Source organism: Juglans regia, chromosome 2 (assembly GCF_001411555.2).
Source record: "Juglans regia cultivar Chandler chromosome 2, Walnut 2.0, whole genome shotgun sequence".
Lineage (NCBI taxonomy): Eukaryota > Viridiplantae > Streptophyta > Magnoliopsida > Fagales > Juglandaceae > Juglans > Juglans regia.
The window spans coordinates 1,750,522-1,764,307 of NC_049902.1; the positions used below are offsets into that span (position 1 = coordinate 1,750,522).

The 13,786-nt window shown below is 36.6% G+C and overlaps 2 protein-coding genes and 1 non-coding gene across 3 annotated transcripts; all 3 read right to left on the bottom strand.

The window, feature by feature from the left end:
* Positions 1-2,306: 2,306 nt before the first annotated feature.
* LOC109000770 lies at positions 2,307-2,741 on the bottom strand. The gene has a single exon (XM_018977774.1). It carries the CDS (start codon positions 2,739-2,741, stop codon positions 2,307-2,309), a length of 435 nt encoding a protein of 144 aa, XP_018833319.1.
* Positions 2,742-2,887: 146 nt separating this feature from the next.
* Positions 2,888-2,959, bottom strand: TRNAT-UGU. The gene has a single exon. It is a non-coding gene; the product is annotated as a tRNA-Thr (tRNA).
* A 2,877-nt stretch (positions 2,960-5,836) lies between these two features.
* Positions 5,837-8,091, bottom strand: LOC109000772 (leucine-rich repeat receptor-like serine/threonine/tyrosine-protein kinase SOBIR1). Its single transcript, XM_018977775.2, has one exon. The coding sequence runs from the start codon at positions 8,040-8,042 to the stop codon at positions 6,111-6,113; it is 1,932 nt and encodes a 643-aa protein (XP_018833320.1). The 5' UTR covers positions 8,043-8,091; the 3' UTR covers positions 5,837-6,110.
* Positions 8,092-13,786: the final 5,695 nt, after the last annotated feature.

Here is a 13,786-nt window from a genome sequence, read left to right on the forward strand (position 1 = left end):
CCAGATTAGATTCTAATGCATCAAAGAATGCAGTGTAGAAACCAAAAACTCACGAGGTCTGTGACCTCGGAGGACCCAGCCACCAAAAGTGGACTTTGATTCTGCTGTACTGTAAACCTACCTTTCAATTTCATTTCACCGCGAACACCAATATTTATGTAAGTTACTCGACATTAGCAAGTAAAGGAAAGGAAGACATATTTTTAAGGAAAAAGTAACATGGTTACTTAACAAAGTCATTCATTTTAACGCAAGTCATTGCTTCAAAAAACGAACAAAAGAAGAGAAGTTGACTCCCTACAGACATGAATTACCAGAGGTCAACTACGGATATTTAAGCAACACATTCCATAAAAGGTGAAGGAAATTTAAACAACAAGATCTAGCAAAAGAATCACTTATCAAGATCTAGTACTAACCCAAGAGGCCAAGTCATTTTTATTTTTTGAAAAATCTAAAAAGTCAAGGCTCTCCTCTTAAGTGGAAAGCCATTTAGCCAAACAATACATAACTTACCAATTTTGATGCAGGTAACCAGAACCGCCCATAATCTTTTATTTAAAGTTTAAACTGCACATTTAAATGAAAGGACAAGCCAACATATCCTCCCTTGCCACCTTAAATCACTTGCATCTCCTCAATAAAGTTTGCAGTGTTGGTTGCAAATGGCAAAGACAATTCAAGTTTTATTTTCTCATCTTGCTGGAACTAGTGCAATGCAAACTCTGCCACATCACAAATGCTATATATGTGTGCGTGTGTGTGTATTGATAGGTACAAATTTTATTTTATTGGCACAGGGTGTCCTGGAACAGCGTCCCGACTAATCCCGGGGTTGCATAGGCCCTTGGCAAGGAGGTTCCTGCAAGTGCACCTCAGGTAATTCAAGAGAAAAATCTCTCAGTCCGATAGCCCCTAGAGATCGTTTGCACCCAATGGAATTTGAATAGACCTAGAGGGAGCATACCCCCAAGCCCAAGGCCTTTACCACTTTAGCCAACCTGTACGGGTTATATTGATAGGTACAAATGATATATATAATTATACCTTTCTTATCTTGTCAAATTTCCCCCCACCATCCTTATTAAGAAATGTGCATACATGGAAAAGATGTCTAGCAATATGCGTTTTTGGTTCTAAATGGCAAAGACATCTCAACTAATATTTTCTCCTTTTGCCAAAGCTGGTGCAACCCCTGCCATTCACAAATGCATATATATATGAAATGTATATGTATGTATATAGTGACACACACATATTCAGCTAGTTGTGTAGCAATGCATGTGCCCCCCTCCCCCCAAACCCCACAATGTGATATCCCATACTGAGTAAGAATAGGGGGTGAATCATATCCCACATTGCTTCAGAGGGAGATGTTCTTGCTCTTTATAATAATTTCAAGGGGCTCCAGTTGTACCATGTCCTTTTGAAGTATGGCTCAGATGTGGCTTAGGCCTTCCTTAGGCTGTTACACACATTTTTTACAGGAAAGCACTACTGACTGAATTCTGTAAGAGAAATTTTCGAACCCTACTACCCAAGAATAAAAAAATTAACTAGATAGAATATACAAATCAGGGAACTCAAATTCTCAATTCTTATTTCAAGGAAAAAAAAAAAATTTGATCTTTCTGGTGTTCGTGTTTTCTTGACTTTTTGATCATTAGTCATTTACGCAGCTATTCTATTTAAACAAAGCATATATTGATTACAGCTGAAGTTCATCCACATAAAAACTCTTAAAAATATGCTATGCTAAATGACACAACCAGGAGAAGGGTGCGATAGATAAAGGGCCAAAGCTATAGTAGGTCACACCTGTGAAAATTTCATACAACTGTGGAGCAGATGTAACATTGAATTAACTTCATTTACACAACCCATCAGTTCAAAGTTCAAAATCCTGTGCAAACCCACTCTCAAGTAGACTAACTACATTCTTATCAGCAATGATAATTTCACTGCATATAGACTTTCGTAGAGTATACTAAAAACATTAATTAAGCAAATAGAGAGAGAGAGAGAGAGAGAGAGAGTGTGTGTGTGTGAGAAAAAGAAAAAGTAAGCAACTTTCCAATAGAAACACAAAAAACCCCCAAAAAGAAAGAATTATTAGCAACTCCATTCCAATCTCGAAAGAGAGCGTACTACATATCTCGAAAAGGAATTATCATTCCTCAGCAAACTATCCCCTAATTCTACAGAAATAGATTCCCACCGAAAGACATAAAAGTCTAATCCCTCAACAAGAGTAGGGAAACTGAAAGCGAAATAACTTATCGAGCAATGCATTGAAGTCTCACCAATTACGTCCTAGCCTTGCGACGAAGACGCTTCCTGAGCTTCTTGTATTTATGTTTGTTCATCTTCCTCTTCCTCTTCTTCTTCACACTATCTGCCCAAATCCTCCTCGCATCATCGACGGGTTCAACATCCTCGGCCTCAAGCACCGCCAATCGCTCAAACCCAGTTGAGAAAACAGGGTTTAAGCAAAACCCAAATGGGAAACTGGGGAAAAAGCGCAATGTTTGAGGGGATTCCACCTTCGCTCTGAAAGAGTGACCCAAAAGAGAATCTAGATCGTTAGGATGTTCTTCATCTGGCTGTTTTGTTGTGCAAAGATGGTTTTGGTTGGGAATAAGAAGGGGATCCGGTGCAAGAAATAGCGGGGTTTTGAGGGTGGAGGAGAGGGTTCTTACAGAGGGTGTCTTTTTCGTGAGCTTGTGTAGAAGGCTCGCCATTGTTGGGCAGAGGAGATGCAAAACGAGACTTCTATTTGATCAAGAATTATAAGGGCAGAGCAAAATGCCACTTGCACTTAAAATGGCGTCTTTTAGATTGAAGTCGGAAATAAAAATAAGGGGAAAAACACAAAAAAGAGGTAACATGCCCCCATGCAGGATCGAACTACAGACCTTCAGTTTACAAGACTGACGCTCTACCACTGAGCTATAGGGGCTTCCTGTAATTTACTTTTTCTACATTAGTAATATATCAATAAAATATTTTCTAACTTTAATAATAAATATTGATAATCTATTTTATAATTTTTTTTTTTTTAAGTAAATCTATTTTATATCGTTTGATTCGGAAAGTATTTCATCTCATCTCATCATTATAATTTTTTTAAATTCTCTCATAAAATATAATAAAAAATTAAACTTTTTAAAATTTTAAAATAATAATAATATTAAAAAATATATTATTTTAAAAATATTATTTTCAACTTTCATCTTTTATTTAAAATCATCTCAAATCTAAACTAGCTCTAATAATAAATATTGGTAAATATCTATTTTCTAATCTATTAGTTATAAATATTGATAATATATTTTTTCTAACTTTAATAATAAATATCAATAATCTATTTTCTAACTTTAATAATAAATATTGATAATCTATTTTCTCAATCTCATTTATTATTCTCGTATTACAAAGCTGAATATTGAATTTCTTCAAATTGTTGTTACAGGTTAATCAAACCAAAGCATATCTTTACACTTAGACGTACAACTTTGCGTATCAACATTTTAGCCTTCTGTAACAAGTCCACCGTGGAGCTCTTTAGCACGGTGGAGATCAACTAGGTGCTGCCGACGGTGAGAGGCGGCGGGAAGAAGGTTAGGGATGAAACCCTAACTCACGTGTGGTGGTCGGGAAGCTTCAAACTGAAGTGAACTCTTCAGTTGACTCAAAAGGAACTCAACTAGGAATACGTGGGCTGGTCGTGGGCCACGGGCTATGGGCTAATGTAGGAGTCCTTTAATTCAGTCTTTTATTTTATGTAATGGGTCAGCAAGTACTGGGCCGCAGGGTAGTCCTTGGGCTATTATCCCTTTCAGCTTTTATCTAATTCTTAGGTCTGTTGAGTTTGGGCCTTTTTCCTTGGGCCGCGGTTTGTGATTGTTCCACACTGTCCATGCATGTATATAGTTGTGTTTAGAGAAGATTGTTCTTTGACAAATGCATGCCAGGTGCGGTGTCTATCCACTGGATTTCTTTATGAGTATTCCAGTGGAAGTGGTGACAGAAGTGCATGGCCTGCGCCATTGAGATACCGAGTTATTGGTTTTGCATTCATTAATTTCATAATTAAAGCTAGTAGTAAAGCATAGCATCGTTTTACGATCCTTGGTTTGACATGAATCTGCAACGCAAGATATTTTATATTTGTAAATGAACCTCAAAGTTCTATAATTTGGGCAATGAAGATATCTTTCATGGGACTAAAATAACTGTATTGATTTGTAATTACTTGGAGACGGAGTGTATCCTAATAATGGATGCAGAACTTCCCCATCAGGAATCCGAATGAATGGTAATTTTTCCTGGTCTGCATTTTTCTCTTGTGTGCAGGACTGAAGCATGTTTATTTCCTGATCCACTGAATTATTAGGTCTTTTTCCTTTTGTGAAGCAAGTTACATTCATGCACATCCAAGTGTTCACTCATTAGGCCCAAGCTACTCAAGAACAATAAGTGTGTCTTTGTTTCTAGAAAGAGAAGTTCCTCATTCTCTCTAGAAAAGCTACCTATCCTTTTTGCGTGTTTCCACCATAGAGTCTCTCCGTTCATTTTCCAGTATCGATTTGTGTATATATTTTCATACTTGTGTTTTTTATCTCTCATTTCCTCCGATTCGTTTTTAGTCAGATCTAACGCACTCCGATGATCGACTATTGACACTTGTCTCACCACGCAACTCCCCAGCTGCCGATCTATTGGTATGAAGCGAAACAATGATGAAAATCTCAACGCATGACACTCATGTGTGGCTTATTCAGCATATGTCCTTCATGCTCCATAAAACATTTGCTGGTTACACGTGCCACACGAGTAGATTCTCCACTTCAAGATCTTTTAGATTTACTCCATCCTATCTCACAATCATAGGTGTGTGGTCTCCACGCGCCACCACAAATGTGCATGAAAAAACTTGGCCCACCGACATCCAGTCCATCAAATGTCAGTCTTTCTACTATATTTTCGTTTTTCCTAACCGATGATCTTGAGGAAGGAAATACGGATTTATTCAGGAAACATCTTAAAACGACAAACCACAGTACACTTTTAGCTTTCACCGCCTCCAGTGGTGGCTCCACTGTTCACATAATTGTGGAAACTGCAAAAAACCATCATTTAAGATGACGCTCTCTCTGGAGGGTGGGGACCAAGTATTTGATCCTAATTTTTTTTTTCACTTTTTGTTATAATGAGATGTTTGTTGGGAAACCCAACCCCTCCTTATCTATCTCATTTCACTTATTTGAATGATTTATTTTTCATGAATGATATATTTACTTGCTCAAGAAAAAAAAAAATGTTGACTCGTCAGGAGTAGAAACCTGGCCCATGCCATGACCTCTGCCGGCGTTGATACTGCTTAGAATAATCTTTCCATGATTCACCTGTGGCGGAAAGATGGACCAGACTTTTCTAAAATAAAAGGTTGGATCAGTACTTGTGAATAATAAGAAAGAAATGTGAAACGCGTACGTCAAAAAAAAAAAAATGTGAAACTTGGTCAGTTGCTTCAAAGAAAGTTCAAAAAAAGAAAAGTCGGAGCACTCCGGCAGTGGAACTTTTCACATTTTTGCAAGAATATTTCAGGCTTCCTGAAGGATTTTACGCCTGACGTTGCAAGAAGACGTCGTAATTTCTGTGAAAGCTTCTTTTTAGTTATTATTATTTTTTGTTGCAGGCGGCCTGGAAATATTTTTGATTTGGCATTTTCCTTTCCTTTTTGATAGTCATAACATATATATATTAATAGTCATAACCATTAATTTTTAGTATTGTCACCATGCACAAGGAGACAGATAAAGAGACAGTGAGATCAGGGAGAAAGAAAGCGCACACAGATTTTTCTTTGGCTTACCAATTAATAATTATACATAAGTGGGAGAACTAAGAAGAAAGAGTAGGTCTGGAAAGAAACTATGTAAAACTATCCGAGCCTTGTGTTTTTAGCCAAATGCATGAGAACGTTGCTATAAGGCAAGCCCCCCAGACAGACAGACAATGGATTAACTTAATTAAACATACATTTTCACGTGCATATTAATTTATTCTCACACATCCTCAAACTTTATCCTTACATGCATGTGTACTTAGGGCTTGATCTGAGAGAGCATACACCTAACATCCTTGCTGTTGGGCCTCTGTTTTGGGTCATCTAGTGTACAAAAGCAAGCAATCTTCAGAACCAAGAGCATTTGTTCCTCAAATCCATTTCCCAGAAGCTTTGGATCGATTGCTCGTTTGGGATTCTCGGATGTCATTACATTCCTCATCCATTTAACCAAGCTCATCTCATCTGTCTCTTGGAAAAACTGATCGGACGGCAGCTTTCCCATCACCAAAACCCCGAGGATCACCCCAAAACTGTAGATATCACACCTGTCTGTGAACTTCAGTGTCTGGTGGTACTCCGGCGCTATGTAACCCACGGTTCCGGCGACGTTGGAAGTCGAGATATGAGTATTAGCATCAGGCATTGCTTTCGCAAGCCCGAAATCTGCAATTCGAGCTTCCATGTCATCATCGAGGAGAATGTTTGCCGGCTTGAGGTCTCTATGAATTATACGCGGGCTATGGTGCAGGTGAAGATACTCGAGCCCTGCTGCAACTCCCAGTGCAACCCTGTGCCGAGCAAGCCAATCCAGTTCTTTATTCCCTTGTGAAACATCATGTAACATGTCCTGTAAACTCCCATTCTTCATGAATTCATACACGAGAAAATGGCAATCAGGCCGACTCAGATGGGCTAGCAGAGGAAGAAGATTCCGGTGCCTAATCTGACCGACGGTATTGATCTCCGATCGAATTTGACGCATTTTCTTGTTCAAAAGCTTGCTATCTTCGTCAGTCAATTCTGCAGCATCCTTTGGAGGTTGAGTTATCTTCTTTATGGCAATCATTTTCCCGTCGCTTCCAGGCAATTCTGCCTTGTAAACCTCTCCACACCCACCTCTTCCTATGATCTCCAACGAAGTTAGCCCGTCTTCTTTCTCCAGGAAAGCCAAGTGCTCGGCTTTCTTGATCAGAGGACTATAGATTGAAGGGCCTGGTTCCTTTCCTCCACTTCTTACCACAGCCAAGATTAGCTTAAACATTAACGAAAAGATGAACCCAGATATGCTTCCTGCCAGTCCTCCAGCCAGGAATCCGAGTATCCATCCAGTTAGCTTCCGGTGATTTTTTCTATGTTCGTGAACTGATACCGCCGGAGAAGGGGCTGGAGCATCAGAAGGGGCTGTAGCAATTCTACTTGCAGATGGTGCAACTGCAGAATTACTATCGTTTCTTCTAGTTAAATTGTCCTCAAAAATGTATCGTCGTTTTGGGACATCGGAGGCGGAGTATTCGAGACGGTTCATCAATGGGGCTGAACCTTCAAGAAACGGGTTTCCGGAGAAGTTGAAGAATCTCAGATTACGGTAGGAACGAACGGACGCAGGAACTTTTCCGGTGAAGAGATTATCCGCAATAGAGAGATTCTCCAAGTTGGGAAAATACTTCAAGAAACCCAGGTCCCCGGAGAACTTATTGGAGGCAAGATCGAGGACTCGAAGGCGTACAAGCGAGGACAATTCCCTCGTGATTTCCCCGGAAAACCGGTTGTTCCGGAGGTTCAGAATTTCAAGTTTCCGGCAGTCAACTATTTGGGAGGGCAGCCGGTCAACGAGCTGGTTGTTAGGAAGAGAGAGCTCCTTGAGCTCAGAGAGACGAGCGATCAACGGGGAAAGAAACCCATCGAGGCTTTGGGAATCGAAGACGAGTCTCGTGACTCTGAGCTCATGGATGCTGTTGTTCGAGAGCCTCCTCTCGCAGAAAACACCAGGAGTGTTGCATGGCTTGGCAGAGAGGTAATGGTGAGCGTTGAGGCCCAAGTTATTTTGGAGAGTGGAGAGGGCTTTGAGATCGGAGAGGTTGAGAGTCAACCTGGAGTGAGTGAGGAGGAAGAGGGAGAAGAGAGTAAAAAGAGAGAGGCGAGCTTTACTGTGGCCATTGCCATTACCGTTAATGGGAAAGGCTGCCATTTCTGGCGAGGTATGTGAAGTTCGGTAGCTCCTCACGTTTGGTTGGAAGTTTTGTTATCCTTTATAGGCGCATCGCGCCTGCCTGCCGTGTGGAAAAATTTCGGACATTGGGAGCTCCCTTTCAAACCAGTGGATTAATTAATTATATTATTATTTTCTTTATTAAGCAATAACGACTTTGATTTTGTTTTATTCTCTTTTTTCTTGACGAAATAAAGTAGGTTTATTTTATTAACTGATTTAGAAAAATCTCTCCTCTAAGATAATTTGGGAATCGACTTGAATTCATAATTATATAAAAATGAAGAGCACACTTGGAACATGCATTATCCCTATGTAATTCTTATTATCCATCCAAAAGATCGGGACGTCTAGATGTTGAGATGATTTCAATCTAAGATAATTTGTAAATAGTAATATAAAATAATAAATAATTTATAAATAATAATAAATTATTTGTAAATAATAATAAATATTTATAAAATAGTCTAAAACTACTTCACTTACTAAACACAACCTTAAAAGAATTAGAGCATGAGGCTATGAACTACTAGATAATTTTCAAATGCATACGATAAATCTTAATTTTTCTTTCAAGATAATTTATAAGATGAAATATTAATACCAGATACAGTTATAAAGTATGAAAGTCTCGCATATTTCTTTTGAGAAACAATAAAATCTTTTATTAAGAAATTATATTCTTCATGTGGGTCCAAACTTGCCTATTTTTTTAAGGTAGTATAGAGACTTGCATATTTTATAATTGTATATTTTTTTTTATTATTATAAATAGTTCTTTTACTCATTATATTTACACTACATGCCTGCTATAAAAAAAAATAACAAATAAAAATAAGTATGTACGGTTGAGATGATAAATAGAATTTCTTAATTATAAAAGGATTACGTATCCACGACCTTAATTATTACCTTAACGCGTTTTAAGTGGTCCATTGGCAATATTTTAAAAAAAATAGAACACCTTTTTGAATAAAATAAAAAAAATAAAAAATAAAAAAAAAAGAGCAAAGATTGGGGCTGAACGCCCCATTCAACACGCCACAGTCAAACTGTCAAGTCCATAAGAGTTGGAGATGTGTGTTGATTGGAAGCTTCCCCGAAGTCTCTGAGTCGAGTCAACGAAAAAGCAGGACAAGTCTTTGAGCCACTTTCGTCCGTTGGATCGTTTTAGAAATAATGGCTTGAAATTGACAGCATCTACGCGGATAAGTAACAAGTCCCTGCCAGACGTTGGTCTTGCAACAGATGAGAAATTGAGAGGTCCGCAATTTTTCAATATCCAATTATTATTACGTTGTATTAGCCATTTAATAATTAACATAGTACTTTTAATTTATATTGGATTTATTTTTATTATATTTATATAATATATATTAAAGAAATGATATTTATAATCTAGAATATACAAATCTCGTGCATTCATTTTTTAAAAAATACATAAATCTGATATTTATATTAAAAAATAAATTTTTAATAATGGACTCTACTTTTTTTTAAAAAAAATACATGAAGCTTAAACAATTTAGAACTATATCTAGCATTAATCTATTATCAAATAGGTGAATTGTATAATAGATGTGTAAAAAGTTGTATTATTCTCTTTATTTATCCGAAATTATGATATTTTTTTTCACATAATTAATATTAGAAATTTTGTTCCATTACTTTTGTTTTCTCAGCAAGTAATAGATTCATTCCAAAAATTAAAATTGTTCCTTACATCACAAAAGAAAACAAATCCAAACACAAAGCCAAACATAAAACACAAAATGCTAATAATTTACAAATTATGGGTCTTTTCCATTTAGAAATTCTAGCAAACAGGTAGGGATTTTGATGAGTGAGATATTTCCAAACTCTAAGTTGAAATGAACCCATTGCGTAATGGAATGTGTACATCGATTCTGAGATCGATGTATCTTTTCAACTTGCCATGCTTGAAGGTCTTTGAGCAAGAATCGAGTGTCTCGGACTATATCTTCAGTTTCCCAATTAATATGGCCTTATGAGGATTATTGATGGAGTTGATTGTATTTAGAGTCTCTTTCAAAAATAACTTTGTTAATCTTTCTTATATGTGCTTCTTGGACCCGCAGCCATTGGAAATATTCAGCATGTGAGGAAATTACATATTGGAAAATTCTATATAAGTCGTCATTGTGTGATGAAACTATCTTTTTCTTGGAAACCAACGTGCAATTTCCTTTCTCTTATAGAAATCCCTCTTTACCGTCTACACACCATGAGTGTGTAGAAATGTTAGTCTCATGCACTCGTTGTTGACTTCATAGGCAGTTTTATTGGACTTATTGGGCAGAATCTGAATTAAAGACTAGTACTGGCATGCATTATAAGTTATAAGCTAGTCATATAATTTTTTTATTCATAATTGCGTGTTGAATAATTAAGAATAAATAGAAATAGAATTTTGACAATATGGTGACCCTCCCGTGAGGCTCGTGAGGGTATTTGTTTTACAAGTTGATGATAAATAAAAAGAATTGTGTGCATTCATTTGTACACCAATGATTCCTATTTATAAGCCATCATGCACCGGTTGGCAAATGACACATCTATTGGTTAACCAATAGTAACCCAAATGTCACAACCTTAAAAAGTGACACAACCTATTGGCAAAGGGCACAAGTACCATTGGTAAACCAATGGTAACATAAATGTCACAACTTTTAAGAAGTGACACAACCTCAATCAAAAGGTTGTGTCTCTTGACACTTTACTAGTCACACACTACTTTTCTAAATTAAAAGGTTGTGTCTATTGACACTTCCTTAAGCATCACCCCTCTAACTCCTTAAGCATCACCCCTCAGTTAGAGGGTGTCATTCCAAGGGGTATACCGTTTGGTGATCACACCCCTTAGAATAATATCTCTCACTTTGAATTTACATGTATCTTGTCCCAAGACATCGCAATATGTATTGTTGCCCATATATACTCTGTGCTCTCATGTTTGTTTATCTTCAAGTTTGATAAACATATATTTGTTCCTACAAATATGTCTTGTTGCTGCAGAGTCAACCCACCATGAATCTGATGTTAGTTTCACTAGCATTACTTCTGATACTATCATCACAATTTTCTTACTTTTTTGTACTTTACATTGTGATTTGTAATGCCTATTCTTTCCATACTTAAAACAGTTTCCAAAAAATAGTTTATTATGTTTTCTTTTTAACCATTTTTTTTTTTTAAACTATTTTGACTTTATCTTGTTCTGTGTAGAATGTTTGTCCTGAGCCATCAATAAATTGGATGATTCACTATTTTTATTCATTCTCTTCATCATTTCTCCTTCAAGTACTAAAAGTATTGGAAATGATATCATTGTTACTTCATTTTCACTGTGTGTTAAAGAAATAACAATGTGATCCCAAGATGAATGAAGACTATTTAATATGGTTGTAACTTGTATTTTATCAGTAAGAGGATGACCAGCATCATGTAATTTTTTTGTAATTAACTCCATTTGAAGCACATGATCGCCAATATCATCATTCTCTTTCATACAAGTCCGGTTATACTTATCTAATAATAATTATATATAAGTATCCGACCTTAAACCATACTTTGCTTCGACTGCATCAATAATTTCTTTAACAGTTTCATAGTCTTCAATTAAAGGAATAATATGATCACTCATACAATGCAAAGTTAAAGTTTTTGTCCATGCATTGTGTTATATCCATTTATATTTATTTGAAACGATGCTCTCACTTTCACTTTCACCATTTCCTACAATTTCTTCCCCTGTCTTTAGTGTTGTTAATGCATATAAGGTCTTTTCATGGGTTAGAAGAAAAGTTATATATCTTTTCCAGGCCTCGAAAATTTCTTCCATTCAATTGTTCTATCCTCGAGAAATCAATACTTTTTTTTCGGTGCCATGAATAATAAACTTTAAAAAATTAATCAACAAGAAGAATGTAAAAATAATAAATGTGTACTATTTAAATATAATAGTTCAACTGTGAAAAAATTAAAACTATTATAAACTTAATAGTAATAATAACCCTTGGATTTAATCCAAGGTAGCATCCTAGAAATTCTCCTATTATATTTTAAATAAGGAGAATAATGAAAGTGACGCTCCAATCGAGGATATCCATGACCTTTCCTTGATGTTTCACATTTTCCAAAGAATTTCTGGCTATAATTTCGATCAACAGGTGCTTTGTAATGTTTTGACTTGAAATTTGGAGTACAACGATTTTTGAATGGACAAAATCGACCTTGAAATGATCTTGAACGGTCCAATTGAACAAATCTGTCATGAACTGGTTCAGGAAATTGAGTAAACTGGTTAAGCTGGTTCAAACCGGGTTCTGGAGAAAACCGGTGGTCGGCAGCTTGGTCAACGACTCGGTAAGTGGCTCGGCTTGGAGATCGGCTTGCGGCTCAGCTTGAAGGTGGCAAAATTGTGTTGTTTGGAGGTGACCATTGTGTATTTTCAGTGCCGAAAATGACTTTGTCGTTTTTCTTCTTGGGCTGAATGGTACCATTTCGTCCTGGGTCGTCTTCAACCTCACGTTGGGACTTTCCAGAAACAGTGAAACTTGTCTCTTCACTTCTGCCTGACCAGTTGGTGGTCGGCGACGAGGACTCTGACGTGCTCTCGAGGTCCTCGAAGTCCGACGACGATGAGGGGCTTTGGCCACCGGCTGAAACAGTAACAATGTTTGTAAATGGACTAGATAATTCATTGTTTCTTTGTGTAAAATAATGCCAATAACTTTCTTCAAAATAATAACAACTTACAAGATTTTGAAGATTCCCAGTGTACTCTAGACCCCCCACAGTGATCTGAAAAAGTTTTTCTCTCGAATTTCCAAGCAAACGAAGATGATTATAATATGCAAGTGTAGTTGCCAAACCAAACACTTGTCTATTTATCTTCTTCACAATGATCGAAAAAATTCCCTCTAACATGACCTGTGCTTTTGATATCATGTTGAATAATTAAGAACAAATAGAAGTAAAATTTTGACAATATGGTGACAGTCCCGTGAGTGAATTTGTCTCACAAGTTGGTGATGAACAAAAGGAATTGAGTGCATTCATTTGTGCACCAATGACCCCTATTTATAGGTCATTATGCACCGGTTGGCAAATGGCACATCCATTAGCTAACCATTGGTAACTCAAAGGTCACAACCTTAAGAAGTAACACAACCTATTGGCAAAGGGACAACCATTGGTAAACTAATGGTAACCCAAATGTCACAACCTTAAGAAGTGACACAACCTATTGGCAAATGTGTAACATACTAGTCATGGATTTAGGGTATATAGGTAAATCTTCTAGTTATATTTTTCCTATTATTATTATTATTATTATACTTTTATCATATTTTATATTTATTTATTTTAATAATTACTATTATAGTTTTATTGAATTTGCTAGAGTTTTTGTTTTATTATTATTTCTAATAATTATTACTAGATTTTATCAGATTTTAGAGTTTTGTTTGAATTTAAATTTTGTTTCTTCCTATCCCCACCCGTAAGCATCATACTCATCCCTAGTTTAGTAAATTCAAATCCTAATAGGAGACCAACTCATATATGAAAACCTACCATATATCTTTCCTATCATTTATAAGAAACCCACGAAGCCTTTGAAATAAACACAAAACCTTTTTTAGCCCTTGTATCGAACTCCTGCAAGCTGCCAACCCATAAGCCTTGTTCTTTAGAACCAC

Coding starts and splice junctions, on each gene's coding strand:
- LOC109000770 (XM_018977774.1), bottom strand. CDS start 2,741: ATGGCGAGCCTTCTACACAAGCTCACGAAAAAGACACCCTCTGTAAGA.
- LOC109000772 (XM_018977775.2), bottom strand. CDS start 8,042: ATGGCAGCCTTTCCCATTAACGGTAATGGCAATGGCCACAGTAAAGCT.